The following is a 16,883-nucleotide window of genomic DNA, read 5'->3' as shown; positions in this document are numbered from 1 at the left end:
TGAGGGTGTGCAAAACATTTGCAAGGTGGAAGGCAATATTAATAGCCTAAAGTATCAAGAAGTATTAGCTACCTCTTATATTTCAAATCGTTAAAAGGGGTCAAATTCTGCAGCAGGATTGTGCACCATCTCATACATCCATCTCTACAACAAAGTTCCTCCAGGCAAAAAAGATCAAGGTGCTCAAGGACTGGCTAGCCCAATCACCAGGCATGAACATCATTGAGCATGTTTGGGGTAGGATGAAAGAGGAAGCTTGGAAGACAAAACCAAAGAATCTAGATGAACTCTGGGAGGCATGTAAGACTGAATTCTTTGCTATTCCTGATGACTTCATTAATAAATTGTATGAATCATTGCTGAACCACATGAATGCAGTCCTTCAAGCTCATGGAAGTCACACAAAATATTAAATATGACTAATAGCACCACAACTTCATTCACAAATGTTATGCAACATATATTTGTATTTTAAGTTAATTATTTGTTTTGAATATCACATTACTTTCTGTGGGCGACAAAACTTTTGTCTTGCCACAACCTGACCATTCTGTGTCCATTAACTGATCAATATTTCTGCATTGATGCCAATTTATTTTCTCCACCTAAACCACATTTTGGAGGGTTTTCAGCTTTCCAAAGAATAATTTATACAACCAATGGATGAATTTAATGTCAGGTTATAAGCTTTTATTTACATAACATGGATAAGTGACATAACTTCTGTCAGGGAGTGTAGTAATAATAGTAGAGGTGTGATCTTAGTGACATAGTAGTATAAGTTGTAATGTTGTTAGTAATAGTAGTAGAGGTGGTAAAGTTAGTAGTAATAGTTGTAGAGGTGTTGGTCTTAGTGATATAGTAGTAATAGTAGCAGAGATGATAATGTTAGTAGTAATAGTAGTAGAGGTGGTGATCTTAGTGATGTAGTATAGGTGGTAATGTTAGTAGTAGAGGTGGTAATATTAGTAGTAATAGTAGTAGAGATGGAAATGATATTAGCAATAGTAGAGGTGGTAATGTTAGTAGTATTCATAGTAATGGTAGTTATTTTATTAGTACGTCTAGTTGAGGTGGTAGTTATTTTATTAGTACATATATAGTTGTGCGAAAAAGTGTTTGCCCCATTTTTGATTTCATATTGTTTTGCACTTTTGCATAGTGGTCACACTTAAATGTTTCAGATCACCAAACACATTTAAATTTTACACAAAGATAGCACAAGTGTCACATCTCTGCTTTCGGGTGTTCCAGGACCAGGTGCTTCCCTGTCCTAATGCTAGGGGGTGCCCTAGCACTCTCTATTTCCCGGGTTGCTTCTAAAGGTGAAGATGCCGGGGCCACTGTTGTGAATTCTGTGGCAGAGCTCCCTCCTGTGGTCACAAGTGGTACTTCGGCTGATTCTCTCTGTGAGCTTCTGTTGGTGGAGGGAAGTGGTGCTGCGGCTTCTGAGTTTCCTCCCTCGGGTGATCTGGTGAGGTCGTTAGGTGCTTCTCTACTTAACTCCACCTAATGCTTTGATCCTGGCTTCCTGTCAATGTTCCAGTGTTGGACTTGCTTTTCCCTGGATCATTCCTGTGGCCTGCTGCTCTGCATAGCTAAGTTCTTCTTTGCTATTTGTTTGCTATTTTTTCTGTCCAGCTTGTCTAATTTGTTGCTGGAAGCTCTGGGACGCAAAGGGTGTACCTCCGTGCCGTTAGTTCGGTACGGAGGGTCTTTTTGCCCCCTTTGCGTGGTTTTCTTTAGGGTTTTGTGTAGACCGCAAAGTTACCTTTTCTATCCTCGATCTGTTAAGAAAGTCGGGCCTCACTTTGCTGAATCTATTTCATCTCTACGTTTGTCTTTTCATCTTAACTCACAGTCATTATATGTGGGGGGCTGCCTTTTCCTTTGGGGTATTTCTCTGAGGCAAGGTAGGCTTATTTTCTATCTTCAGGCTAGTTAGTTTCTCAGGCTGTGCCGAGTTGCATAGGCAGAGTTAGGCGCAATCCACGGCTGCCTCTAGTGTTGTTTGGAGAGGATTAGGGATTGCGGTCTGCAGAGTTCCCACGTCTCAGAGCTCGTTCTATGATTTTGGGTTATTGTCAGATCACTGTATGTGCTCTGACCGCTATGTCCATTGTAGTACTGAATTGCCTTTCATAACAGTACAGGAAGCCCAAAGTACTAATGATTCTCAATAGAGGGAAAAAAGAAGTTCTGAGACCATTTTTTTTTCTTTGCACTGTTTTGCCTTTTTTTTCCCCTAGACATTTGGGTGGTTCAGTACACAGGTGTAGCGATGGACATTAGAAGTCTGTCTTCATTTGTGGATCAGCTCTCGGCAAGAGTACAAAAGATTCAAGACACTATTGATCAGAAAGCTATGTTGGAACCAAGAATTCCTATTCCTGATTTGTTTTTTGGAGATAGAACTAAGTTTCTGAGTTTCAAAAATAATTGTAAATTATTTCTGGCCTTGAAACCTCGCTCCTCTGGTGATCCAGTTCAACAGGTTTTGATTGTTATTTCTTTTTTGCGCGGCGACCCTCAGGACTGGGCATTTTCTCTTGCGCCGGGAGATCCTGCATTGAGTAATATCGATGCGTTTTTCCTGGCGCTCGGATTGCTGTACGATGAACCTAATTCAGTGGATCAGGCAGAGAAAAATTTGCTGGCTCTTTGTCAGGGTCAGGATGAGATAGAGGTATATTGTCAGAAATTTAGAAAGTGGTCCGTGCTCACCCAATGGAATGAATCTGCGCTGGCAGCTATGTTCAGAAAGGGTCTCTCTGAAGCCCTTAAGGATGTCATGGTGGGATTTCCTATGCCTGCTGGTTTGAATGAGTCTATGTCTTTGGCCATTCAGATCGGTCGACGCTTGCGTGAGCGTAAATCTGTGCACCATTTGGCGGTATTACCTGAGCTTAAACCTGAGCCTATGCAGTGCGATAGGACTTTGACCAGAGTTAAACGGCAAGAACACAGACGTCTGAATGGGCTGTGTTTCTACTGTCGTGATTCCACTCATGCTATCTCTGATTGTCCTAAGCGCACTAAGCGGTTCGCTAGGTCTGCCACCATTGGTACGGTACAGTCAAAATTTCTTCTGTCCGTTACCTTGATCTGCTCTTTGTCATCGTATTCTGTCATGGCATTTGTGGATTCAGGCGCTGCCCTGAATTTGATGGACTTGGAGTATGCTAAGCGTTGTGGATTTCTCTTAGAGCCCTTGCAGTGTCCTATTCCATTGAGAGGAATTGATGCCACGCCTTTGGCCAAGAATAAGCCTCAATACTGGACCCAGCTGACCATGTGCATGGCTCCTGCACATCAGGAGGTTATTCGCTTTCTGGTGTTGCATAATCTGCATGATGTGGTCGTGTTGGGGTTGCCATGGCTACAAGCCCATAATCCAGTATTAGATTGGAAATCCATGTCGGTGTCCAGCTGGGGTTGTCAGGGGGTACATGGTGATGTTCCATTTCTGTCAATTTCGTCATCCACCCCTTCTGAGGTTCCAGAGTTCTTGTCTGATTACCGGGATGTATTTGATGAGCCCAAGTCCGATGCCCTACCTCCGCATAGGGATTGTGATTGTGCTATCAATTTGATTCCTGGTAGTAAATTCCCAAAAGGTCGACTGTTTAATTTATCCGTGCCTGAGCACGCCGCTATGCGCAGTTATGTGAAGGAATCCCTGGAGAAGGGGCATATTCGCCCGTCATCGTCACCATTAGGAGCAGGGTTCTTTTTTGTTGCCAAGAAGGATGGTTCGCTGAGACCTTGTATAGATTACCGCCTTCTAAATAAGATCACGGTTAAATTTCAGTACCCCTTGCCATTGTTGTCTGATTTGTTTGCTCGGATTAAGGGGGCTAGTTGGTTCACCAAGATAGATCTTCGTGGTGCGTATAATCTGGTGCGAATCAGGCGAGGAGATGAATGGAAAACTGCATTTAATACGCCCGAGGGTCATTTTGAGTATCTAGTGATGCCAATCGGACTTGCCAATGCTCCATCAGTGTTTCAGTCCTTTATGCATGACATCTTCCGAGAGTACCTGGATAAATTCCTGATTGTGTACTTGGATGACATTTTGATCTTCTCGGATGATTGGGAGTCTCATGTGAAGCAGGTCAGAACAGTTTTTCAGGTCCTGCGTGCTAATTCTTTGTTTGTGAAGGGATCAAAGTGTCTCTTTGGTGTGCAGAAGGTTTCATTTTTGGGGTTCATCTTTTCCCCTTCTACTATCGAGATGGATTCTGTTAAGGTCCAAGCCATCCATGATTGGACTCAGCCGACATCTCTGAAAAGTCTGCAAAAGTTCCTGGGCTTTGCTAATTTTTATCGTCGCTTCATCTGCAATTTTTCTAGTATTGCCAAACCATTGACCGATTTGACCAAGAAGGGTGCTGATTTGGTCAATTGGTCTTCTGCTGCTGTGGAAGCTTTTCAAGACTTGAAGCGTTGTTTTTCTTCTGCCCCTGTGTTGTGTCAACCAGATGTTTCTCTTCCGTTCCAGGTCGAGGTTGATGCTTCTGAGATTGGAGCAGGGGCTGTTTTGTCGCAGAGAGGTTCTGATTGCTCAGTGATGAAACCATGCGCTTTTTTTTCCAGGAAGTTTTCACCTGCTGAGCGAAATTATGATGTGGACAACCGAGAGTTGCTGGCCATGAAGTGGGCATTCGAGGAGTGGCGTCATTGGCTTGAAGGAGCTAAGCATCGCGTGGTGGTATTGACTGATCATAAGAACTTGACTTATCTTGAGTCTGCTAAGCGGTTGAATGCTAGACAGGCTCGTTGGTCGCTGTTTTTTGCCCGTTTTGACTTTGTGATTTCGTACCTTCCGGGCTCTAAAAATGTGAAGGCGGATGCTCTGTCTAGGAGTTTGGTGCCCGACTCTCCGGGTTTGTCTGAGCCAGCGGGTATCCTCAAGGAAGGAGTAATTGTGTCTGCCATCTCCCCTGATTTGCGGCGGGTGCTGCAAAAATTTCAGGCTAATAAACCTGATCGTTGTCCAGCGGAGAGACTGTTTGTCCCTGATAGGTGGACCAATAAAGTTATCTCTGAGGTTCATTGTTCGGTGTTGGCTGGTCATCCTGGAATCTTTGGTACCAGAGAGTTGGTGGCTAGATCCTTTTGGTGTCCGTCTCTGTCGCGGGATGTGCGTGTTTTTGTGCAGTCCTGTGGGATTTGTGCTCGGGCTAAGCCCTGCTGTTCTCGTGCCAGTGGGTTGCTTTTGCCCTTGCCGGTCCCGAAGAGGCCTTGGACACATATCTCTATGGATTTTATTTCTGATCTTCCCGTTTCTCAAAAGATGTCAGTCATTTGTGTGGTCTGTGATCGCTTTTCTAAGATGGTCCATCTGGTGCCCTTGTCTAGATTGCCTTCCTCCTCTGATTTGGTGCCATTGTTCTTCCAACATGTGGTTCGTTTACATGGCATTCCAGAGAATATCGTTTCTAACAGAGGTTCCCAGTTTGTTTCAAGGTTTTGGCGAGCCTTTTGTGGTAGGATGGGCATTGACTTGTCTTTTTCCTCGGCTTTCCATCCTCAGACTAATGGCCAGACCGAACGAACCAATCAGACCTTGGAAACATATCTGAGATGCTTTGTTTCTGCCGATCAGGATGACTGGGTGTCCTTTTTGCCTTTGGCTGAGTTCGCCCTTAATAATCGGGCCAGCTCGGCTACCTTGGTTTCGCCGTTTTTCTGCAATTCTGGGTTCCATCCTCGTTTCTCTTCAGGACAGGTTGAGTCTTCGGACTGTCCTGGTGTGGATACTGTGGTGGACAGGTTGCAGCAGATTTGGACTCATGTAGTGGACAATTTGACCTTGTCCCAGGAGAAGGCTCAACGTTTCGCTAATCGCAGACGCCGTGTGGGTCCCCGACTTCGTGTTGGGGATCTGGTTTGGTTATCTTCTCGTCATATTCCTATGAAGGTTTCCTCTCCCAAGTTTAAACCTCGTTTCATTGGTCCGTATAGGATTTCTGAGGTTCTTAATCCTGTGTCTTTTCGTCTGACCCTTCCAGATTCTTTTTCCATACATAACGTATTCCATAGGTCATTGTTGCGGAGATACGTGGCACCTATGGTTCCATCTGTTGATCCTCCTGCCCCGGTTTTGGTGGAGGGGGAATTGGAGTATATTGTGGAGAAGATTTTGGATTCTCGTGTTTCTAGACGGAAACTCCAGTATCTGGTTAAATGGAAGGGTTATGCTCAGGAAGATAATTCCTGGGTTTTTGCCTCTGATGTCCATGCTCCCGATCTTGTTCGTGCCTTTCATGTGGCTCATCCTGGTCGGCCTGGGGGCTCTGGTGAGGGTTCGGTGACCCCTCCTCAAGGGGGGGATACTGTTGTGAATTCTGTGGCAGAGCTCCCTCCTGTGGTCACAAGTGGTACTTCGGCTGATTCTCTCTGTGAGCTTCTGTTGGTGGAGGGAAGTGGTGCTGCGGCTTCTGAGTTTCCTCCCTCGGGTGATCTGGTGAGGTCGTTAGGTGCTTCTCTACTTAACTCCACCTAATGCTTTGATCCTGGCTTCCTGTCAATGTTCCAGTGTTGGACTTGCTTTTCCCTGGATCATTCCTGTGGCCTGCTGCTCTGCATAGCTAAGTTCTTCTTTGCTATTTGTTTGCTATTTTTTCTGTCCAGCTTGTCTAATTTGTTGCTGGAAGCTCTGGGACGCAAAGGGTGTACCTCCGTGCCGTTAGTTCGGTACGGAGGGTCTTTTTGCCCCCTTTGCGTGGTTTTCTTTAGGGTTTTGTGTAGACCGCAAAGTTACCTTTTCTATCCTCGATCTGTTAAGAAAGTCCGGCCTCACTTTGCTGAATCTATTTCATCTCTACGTTTGTCTTTTCATCTTAACTCACAGTCATTATATGTGGGGGGCTGCCTTTTCCTTTGGGGTATTTCTCTGAGGCAAGGTAGGCTTATTTTCTATCTTCAGGCTAGTTAGTTTCTCAGGCTGTGCCGAGTTGCATAGGCAGAGTTAGGCGCAATCCACGGCTGCCTCTAGTGTTGTTTGGAGAGGATTAGGGATTGCGGTCTGCAGAGTTCCCACGTCTCAGAGCTCGTTCTATGATTTTGGGTTATTGTCAGATCACTGTATGTGCTCTGACCGCTATGTCCATTGTAGTACTGAATTGCCTTTCATAACAGGCCACATACCTTGCCTTATTTACTGAATTACCCTCATTCTGTTCCTTTCCTCCACCCAGTGGAGAGGGAAGTAGTAGTGCACTGTTGTACACCAACCAGACACACGAGGTAACATAAACAGGGGTAACAGAAAATACCAAACATACAAATATACACTCACATATTACAGAGGTATGCACTGGGGAGTGAAGAATGGGGTTAAACCAAAGTAGGAGAAGAAAGGGAAATATCACATTCACAAAACAAAGCAACAGTCACAGATAAATCCACCAAATGCCTACTCAAATAACCACCAACATCTATCCTCCTAGCTATGCAACATAAGCTAACTCTGCCAATGTGTGTCGGTCAGGACCCAGATTACACAGGTGATAGGAGCTTTATCTCCAAGAGCTCTCAACAGAGCAGATTAATTCCTGTTCTGCCAAAAGAAATTTCCACAGTTTAATATAATAAGAAGATGAAGTGCTTTTATTCAGTGCAGGAGTAAAAGAACTCAGACACCACGGTCTTCTGGCTCCTCTCTGTGTCAGGGTTGTGTGACAACAAGCAAACACTAAATGCAATTTTTAAAACGAAGGTCTTTATTATTAAGGGAAAAAGAAATCCAAACCTATAAGGCCCAGTGTGAAAAAGTGATTGCCCCAGCCCAGCCCCCTAAAAACATAAATTAATTGTGGTTTATCACATCTTTGGGAAGCTGAGTTAAAATTACCTAGCTACACCCAGGCCTGATTACTGCAATAACTGTTCTCAATCAAGGAATCACTTAAATAGGACCTGCCTGACAAAGTGAAATAGACCAAAAGATTTTCAAAAGCTATACATCATGCCATGATCCAAGAAATTCTGGAATAAGTGAGAAGTAAAGTAATTGAGATCTATCAGTCTGGATAAGTTTATAAAACCATTGCTCAAGCTTTGGGACTCCAGTGAACCATAGTGTGCGCCATTATTCACAAATGGTGAAAACATGGAACAATAGTGAACCTTCCTAGGAGTGGCTGGCCAACCAAAATTAGCACAAGAGCACAGCGATGACTCATACAAGACGTCACAAAAGGTGCCATAACAACACCCAAAAAACTGCAGGCCTCACTTGCCTCAGTTAAGGTCAGTGTTCATGGCTCCACCAGGGCCTGGAAGACTTGCTGTGTTAAATGGAATCATGAATTCTGTTGTCTACTAAAAAATCATGAATGAGAATGTCCGTCCTTCTGTTCGTGACCTCAAGCTGAAGCGCACTTAGGTTATGCAGCAGGACAATGATTCAAAACACACCAGCAAGTCCACCTCTGAATGGCTTAAGAAAATCAAAATTAAAACTTTAGAGTGGCATAGTAAAAGTCCAGACCTTAATCTGACTGAGGTGCTGTGGTATAACCTTAACCCCTTAACGACCGCCGATATGCCTCTTTACGGCGGTAGCTAAGGGTACTTAAACCACAGTGCCATTAATTAACGGTGCTGTGGAAAAAGTGTATAGGTCCCCCAGAGTCAGGTTTTCTCTGGAGTCTCGGCTGCCGGGGGTAGCCGAGACCCCAGAAATCATGATTTGGGTCGATTTTAACCGACCCCGAGGTTGCATTCGCCGTTATCAACCATATAATGTCGAGTGCAAAAAAAAGTCTGATTTGCCATTTAATTTAACATCAGAGGAGAGATAAATAGGGTCCCTGATTCCCCCCCGGTACCACCCGGTGTCCCAGGGTCCTCCTAGTTCCCTCCACGGCCGCTGACATCTTCCGGTAAGAAAATGGCGGGCGCATGTGCAGTGCACCGCCGAGATCTGCCGGCCGGCACCCGGCAACATTAGGAGATTTTTCCTATTGGTTCATTTTGATCACTGTGATTGACCTAATCGCAGTGATCAAAATAAAAAAAAAATAGCAAATCAATCCCCCTTTATCACCCCTTTAGTTAGGGAACAATAATAAAATAAAAAAATATATATTCCATTTTTCCATTAGTCTTAGAGTTGGGCTAAGTGAGTTGGGCTAAAGTTAGGGTTAGGGTTGAGGCTAAAGTTAGGGTTAGGGTTGGGGCTAAACTTAGGGTTAGGGCTAAAATTAAGGTTAGGATTGGGGCTGAAGTTAGCTTTAGGGTTGGAGCTAAAGAAAGGGTTAGGGTAGGGGCTAAAGTTAGGGTTGGGGCTAGAGTTGGGGTTAGGGTTACGGTTTGGATTATGTTTATGGTTGGGATTAGGGTTAGGGTTGGGATTACGGTTAGTGTTGGGGTTAGGGTGTGGTTAGGGTTATAGCTGGGGTTGGGATTAGGGTTAGAGGTGTGTAGGGGTTAGGGTTGGCGTCCGATCTCAATTCTGCATTGAAAAAGTCAAGCAGTGCTTCTTCCCTTCCAAGCTCTGCCGTTTGCCCAAACAGTGGTTTACCCCCACATATGAGGTATCGGCGTATTCAGGACAAATTGTACAACAACTTTTGTAGTTCAATTTCTCCTGTAACACTTGTGAAAATAAAAAATTGGGGGCTAAAAGATCATTTTTTGTGGAAAAAAATTATTTTTTAATTTCGCGGCTCTGCTCTAATAACTTTAGTGAAACACTTGGGGGTTCAAAGTTCTCACAACACATCTAGATAAGTTCCTTGGGGGGGTCTAGTTTCCAAAATGGTGTCACTTGTGGGGGGCTTCTACTATTTAGGCACATCAGGGGCTCTGCAAACGCAACATGACTCCGCAAACGCAACATGATGCCCAAAGACCACTCCATCAAAGGTCTGCATTCCAAAATGTCACTACTTCCCTTCCGAGCCCCGACGTATGCCCAAACAGTACTTTTCTCCCATTCATGGGTTATCAGCCTACTCAGGACAAATTGGACAGCAAGTTTTGGGGTCCAATTTCTCATGTTACCCTTGTGAAAATACCCAATTGGGGTTAAAAAAATAATTTTTGTTGAAAAAAAATGATTTTTTTATTTTCATGGCTCTGTGTTATAAGCTTTGGTGAAACACTTGGGTGTTCAAAGTTCTCACAACACATCTAGATAAGTTCCTTGGTTGGTCTGGTTTCCCAAAATGGTGTCACTTGTGGGGAGTTTCTAGTGTTTAGGCACATCAGGGGCTCTCCAAACGTGACATGGCGTCCGATCTCATTTCCAGCCAATTCTGCATTGAAAAAGTCAAACTGCGCTCCTTCCCTTTCCGAACTCTGCCGTGCGCCCACACAATGGTTTACCCCCACATATGGGGTATTGACATATTCAAGACAAATTGCACAACAACTTTGGGGGTCTAATTTCTCCAGCTACCCATGGGAAAATGAAACTTTGGGGGCTAAAATATCATTTGTGTGGGAAAAAAAATATGATTTTTTATTTTCACGGCTCTACGTTATAAACTTCTGTGAAGCACTTGGGTGTTCAAAGTTATCACCACACATCTAGATAAGTTCCTTCAGGGGTCCAATTTACAAAATAGTGTCACTTGTGGGGGGTTTCCACTGTTTAGGCATATCATGGGCTCTACAAACGCAACATGGCGTCCGATCTCAATTCCAGCCAATTCTGCATTGAAAACATCAAACGATGCTCCTTCCCTTCCGAGCTCTGCCGTGTGCCCAAACAGTGGTTTACCCCCACATATGGAGAATCGGCCTATTCAGGAGAAATTGCAAAGCAAATTTTGTGGTTCATTTTCTCTTTTTACATTTGTGAAAATAAAAAAAACTGGGTCTGAAATTAAATATTTGTGAAAAAAAGTTAAATATTATTTTTTTCCTTCTACATTGCTTCAGTTCCTATGAAGTACGTAAAGGGTTAATTAACTTCTTGAATATGGTTTTGAGCACCTTGAGGGGTCCAGTTATTCGATTTAAGGGGCAATCTCTTTTTCACACAGGGTCCTATAATAAAGATCTGCATTTTGTGTTTACTTCTGTTATCTTTGCGAAATATTTAATTTTTTTTGGTGGATTGAGGTCTAAGGGGTAAGGTTTCTCCTTGTGCAGAGTGACATACCAGCTCTAGCTTGTCAAGGTAAGGAGGCTTATATGCCGTGTAATGCTCCTCTGGGAAATTTAATATGCAAATTGCCTCTTCAGAGATAAAGAGGACTTGAATTCTATAGCACCACCTATTGGAAGTAGCGATCCTACCAGGCACAATCAACCCTTTAACGGGTCTTGCAATATGACTTAGGATAAAAACCAAATCAGTATCTCAATTCGCAGACACGGTGTTTTGGGCTGTTGGCCCTCATCAGTGCGAAGCATGAGAACTGATTTAGCTAGGTGAGAGGCTCTGGACTGAGGTCTAAGGGGTAAGGTGTCTCCTTGTGGAGAGTGACATACCAGCTCCGACTTGTCAAGGTAAGGAGGCTTATTCGTGAATTGAAACATTTTTGTGACAGACATCCAAAAGAATAGGACATTAGGAAAGGGGAAAAAACTTTTACACATAACTGTAGTAGAGATGGTAGTGTTAGTAGTAGTGGTTGTAGAAGTGGTAATTTTAACAGTAACAGTAGTAGAGGTGGTGATCTTAGTGATACGTGTATTAGTGGTGGTGGTAACTTTAATAGTTGGAGAAGTACTAGAAGCAGTAGTGTTATAGTGGTTGTTGTAGATGTTTTCTTTTATCATTTTGGAAATATTGTTCATTTTGTCTTAACTATATTTCTAGTACTTATATCTCTGATCATTTGACAAAATTTGACAAGATGACTGAAAAATAAATCAAGTAATTTATGTGTGGCAAAGAGGTATATCTATGGCCTTTGTTCTGTTGGGTAGGCACATTGCTGTAAGAAACGTAGTCAGACGAGAGGTGCTGCCAGGGGAGCTGGAGAAAGTGTGCTGGGTGACCACATTGGTCAATGACTCTAACATTAGAGAAGATCGCTTATTGTTCTCATTTTGAATAGGAGCAATAACATTATAATCTTGCCTCTCACCTTTACAACTGTAAGGCTGGGTTCACACTTCGTTGTGGGTGTCCGTTAGACGGACTACGTTACACCGTGGCATAATGCAGTGTAACGTAGTCCGTTAACACCGCCATTAATTCCTATGTCGGACGCATCGCTAGCACACGCCCACAATGGGCGTGCGCTAGAGATGTGCTGTCATTGAGTGACAGACCCTGGGACGCGGGCTGCAGCATTTCCGGGTTCGTCACTTCTAGCGCAGATAGAGCATCTGCTAGCTCTATCTGCGCTAGAGCGATGACACATCGGCACTTGCGTCAACAGAAGCGCGTTAACGCATGTGTTGAATGGGCTGCTGTTAACGCAATGTGAACCTGGCCTCAAGCTTACAAATGCAGCAGACATAAAACAAACATGCAATGCTAATGCATTTATCAAAATGCCTTCAAAGTTTCTTATATAATTTTATTGTATGCTAAAATATTCCCATTAGTTTTCCAGTTATCGTGAAATACAATATGTGAATTTATGATTGTATATAAAAATTACTTTACGTTTTTAACTTAAAATACCGGTATTCAATACTTTATCTATATTTTTGAATTTTTACAACTACTGCCACATGTATTAGATTGTGTAATGTATTAAATGGAAGTATTCCTGAATTTATCTCTGTAGAAAAAAGATGCTGGTAATTATACATGTACTGCTATCAACATTGCTGGAAAAGATTCTCACACAGTAAGACTAGCCATCCACTATGCTCCATCTTTTAATGAACTACCCTCAAATGTGTCACTAAATGAAGGGGAAAGCTTAAAGTTATCATGTAAAGCAACAGGAAACCCTTCCCCGAAGGTAACATGGGCTTACAAGGATAGAATAATAACAGGTGAGTCACAGTCTCTGTGCTCTGATTTTAAACATTGGGCATGGTATGGTAAAATATGGTATTGTTTGGTTTATATAATGTAATTGTTTTACTTTGGTTTTATATAATCAGTATCAGTAAAAGTGTTTGTTTTTTTTACAAACTAATAAAAATGTTAAAAAAAAGATATGATGAGAATGACTTATAGCTAAGCAAATTTGGCATATACAATTACCGTATATACTCGAGTATAAGCCGACCCGAGTATAAGCCGACCCCCCTAATTTTGCCACAAAAAACTGGGAAAACTTATTGACTCGAGTATAAGCCTAGGGTAGAAATGCAGCATTTACCGGTGAATTTCAAAAATAAAAATAGATCATTCTGGCCCCATAGCTGTGCCATATAGTGCTCTGCACCGTTCATATTTCCCCATAGCTGTGCCATATAGTGCTCTGCACCGTTCATATTGCCCCATAGCTGTGCCATATAGTGCTCTGCACCGTTCATATTTCCCCATAGCTGTGCCATATAGTGCTCTGCACCGTTCATAGTTCCCCATAGCTGTGCCATATAGTGCTCTGCACCGTTCATATTTCCCCATAGCTGTGCCATATAGTGCTCTGCACCGTTCATATTGCCCCATAGCTGTGCCCCATATAGTGCTCTGCGCCGTTCATATTTCCCCATAGCTGTGCCATTTAGTGCTCTGCACCGTTCATATTTCCCCATAGCTGTGCCCCATATTGTGCTCTGCACCGTTCATATTTCCCCATAGCTGTGCCCCATATAGTGCTCTGCGCCGTTCATATTTCCCCATAGCTGTGCCATTTAGTGCTCTGCACCGTTCATATTTCCCCATAGCTGTGCCCCATATAGTGCTCTGCACCGTTCATATTTCCCCATAGCTGTGCCATATAGTGCTCTGCACCGTTCATATTTCCCCATAGCTGTGCCCCATATAGTGCTCTGCACCGTTCATATTTCCCCATAGCTGTGTCCCATATAGTGCTCTGCACCGTTCATATTTCCCCATAGATGCTCCACATATATCTGTGCCATTGCTGCTGCTGCTGCTGCAATAAAAAAAAATGCCATACTCACCTCTCTTGCTTGCAGCTCCTCAGCGTCCGGTCCCGGCGTCTCTCCGCTCTGACTGATCAGGCAGAGGGCGCCGCGCACACTATATGTGTCATCGCGCCCTCTGACCTGAACAGTCAGTGCAGATAGACGCCGGGAAGATGGAGCGACGCCCGGCGGCTGGAACGCGGACAGGTGAATATTACATACTTACCTGCTCCCGGCGTCCGGCTCCTTCCCCCGTACAGCTGTCTTCGGTGCCGCAGCTTCTTCCTCTATCAGCGGTCGCCGTTACCGCTGATTAGAGAAATGAATAGGCGACTCCACCCCTATGGGAGGTGGAGCCGCCTATTCATTTCTCTATTCAGCGGTCCCACGTGACCGCTTAACAGTGGAAGAACTGCAGCACCGAAGACCGTGGAACGGCAGGGGGAGCGCCAGGATTGCTGGAAGCAGGTAAGTATGCCTCAACGCCCTCTCCCCCTCACCCGCCGACCCTGCCACCCACCTTGACTCGAGTATAAGCCGAGTGGGGCACTTTCAGCCCCAAAATTTGGGCTGAAAATCTCGGCTTATACTCGAGTATATACGGTTTATAATATTTAATGTAATGTTATGGTAAATTGATTTTTGATTATTTTGTGCATCATTTTTTACATGTTCATTTTCCTATATCAGTTTATTTCTATACAGCGGTCACATCGTCCTTATCATAGACAATGTGCTGGCTGATACTTACCAGCACTTTTTAGCTTATACTATACACACTGGGGCAGGCTCACGGTCATTTAATTAGAGCATAGAATTGCAGTGAAAAATAACACCTGGGGACACATAATAAATATTCATTTCATTGACAGTAGATGATATTTACAATACCTCTCCTCTCCATGCACAGAGACCTCTGCACAGGCCACAGAGCATGCACATCGGTTGTCTCCTGGAATATAAAGAAAATGTTGGGAGCAAACATTCCAGCTACTGATGTCTGTTATGAATTATGTTGTCTTTGTTAGCTCTTTGAAGCTAATTAATTTGCCTGAGTCTTAACCCACTAAAAGATCCTAAAATGAGTTGGCCACTTTCTCTTTTTATTACAACTTTCCTCACAAACTGATCAACACTTTTGTCCATAAAATGACTGCTGATTGAGGACTAAGTGACCAGAACAGTTTATCAGACACTTTTTACAGAAAAGGAGATTTCCCATGTGAGATGTTCCCATGTTTTATGAACAGACGTGCAGGATGGTAGCAATGGGCCAGCTGCTCCTCCATAGCGCCCTCACACTTTACAAGAAAATCTGGTTCTAGTTCATAACTGTTGTGCTGTGTACATTGCATTGTACTCATTTGTAGGCTAGAGCCCATCACGGTATCCACGTCTTTGGTTCCCGGAACAACCACACACCCATAAGGGGATAACCGGTTCATTTTAAAATTTCAGCTGTACTGGATATCTCAAGTACATCATTCTTTAACACGCAATATCAGACAGAACACTCTTCACCACTTGTTCCATCAGTACAGTGCATTTCAACCATTTTCTGACGTTCAGTTTGGACTACACCTATTTTAACAGATCCTGTTAGCCCTAGAGATTTTTTGTCTGGCTCTGCAGTATTCCCAAGATCGCTATGTTTCCCTCTCATGGTTTCACGTCCATCTTTCTCTGTACGAAAGAGTTTTTGGTGCCCTTCATAGCTCCAACTTGAGCCTTGAGCTGCACCCCATCTTGACTGAAAAAAACAGAAATGTACACATTTTTGCAAATTTAATAAAGAAAACCCCTGAAATATCACATGGTCATAAGTATTCAGACCCTTTGGTCATACACTCATATTTAAGTCATATGCTGTACATTTCCTTGTGATCCTCCTTGAGATGGTTCTAGCCCTTCATTGGAGTCCAGGTGTGTTTAATTAAACTGATAGTTCTTGATTTGGAAAGGCACACACCTGTCTATATAAGACCTCACAGCTCACAGTGCATGTCAGACCTAATGAGAATCATGAGGTCAAAGGAACTGGCCATGGAGCTAAGAGACAGAATTGTGGCAAGGCAGAGATCTGGCCAAGGTTAAACAGAATTTCTGTAGTAATCAAGGTTCCTGAGAGCACAGTAGCCTCCATAATCCTTAAATGGAAGATGTTTGGGACCACCAGAATCTTCCTAGACCTGGCTGTCCAGCCATACTGAGCAATCGTGGGAGAAGAGCCTTGGTGAGAGAGGTAAATAAGAACCTCAAGATCACTGTGGCTGAGCTCCAGAGATGCAGTAGGAAGATGGGAGAAAGTTCCACAAGTCAACAATCATTGCAGCCCTCCACCAGTCGAGCCTTTATGGCAGAGTGGCCAGATGTAAGCCTCTCCTCAGTGCAAGACATATGAAAGCCCACAGAGAGTTTGCTAAAAAAAAAAAACACATGAAGGACTCACAGACTTTGAGAAATAAGATTCTCTGGTCTGAAGAGACGAAGATAGAACTTTTTGGTAATAATTCTAAGCTGTATGTGTGGAGAAAACAACGTATTGCTCATCACCTGCCCAATACAGTCCCAACAGTGAAACATGGTGGTGGCAGCATCATGCTGTGGGGTGTTTTTCAGCTGCAGGGACAGGACGACTGGTTGCCATTGAAGGAAACATGAATACGGCCAAATTCAGAGATATCCTGGATGAAAACTTCTTCCAGAGTGCTTTGGACCTCAGACTTGGCCAAAGGTTCACCTTCCAACAAGACAATGACCCTAAGCACACAGCTAAAATAACAAAGGAGTGGCTGCAGAACAACTCTGTGACCATTCTTGGCTGGCCCAGCCAGAGCCCTGACCTAAACCCAATTGAGCATCTCTGGAGAGACCTAAAAATGGCTGTCCATCAAAGATCACCATCCAACCTGACG

At 43.7% G+C, this 16,883-nt stretch overlaps 1 protein-coding gene across 1 annotated transcript in view; it reads left to right on the top strand.

Moving 5' to 3' along the window:
* HMCN1 (hemicentin 1) overlaps positions 1 to 16,883 on the top strand; it is a 733,390-nt gene that overhangs the window by 498,514 nt on the left and 217,993 nt on the right. Inside the window, exon 83 of the mRNA XM_069737257.1 lies at positions 12,708 to 12,921. Coding sequence (XP_069593358.1) covers positions 12,708 to 12,921 — 214 coding nt within the window. The remainder of the gene's footprint in view (positions 1 to 12,707; positions 12,922 to 16,883) is intronic.

The sequence above is a fragment of the Ranitomeya imitator genome, chromosome 8, assembly GCF_032444005.1.
Source record: "Ranitomeya imitator isolate aRanImi1 chromosome 8, aRanImi1.pri, whole genome shotgun sequence".
NCBI classification, from domain to species: Eukaryota; Metazoa; Chordata; class Amphibia; order Anura; family Dendrobatidae; genus Ranitomeya; species Ranitomeya imitator.
This window is presented reverse-complemented; position numbering and strand designations above follow the sequence as displayed.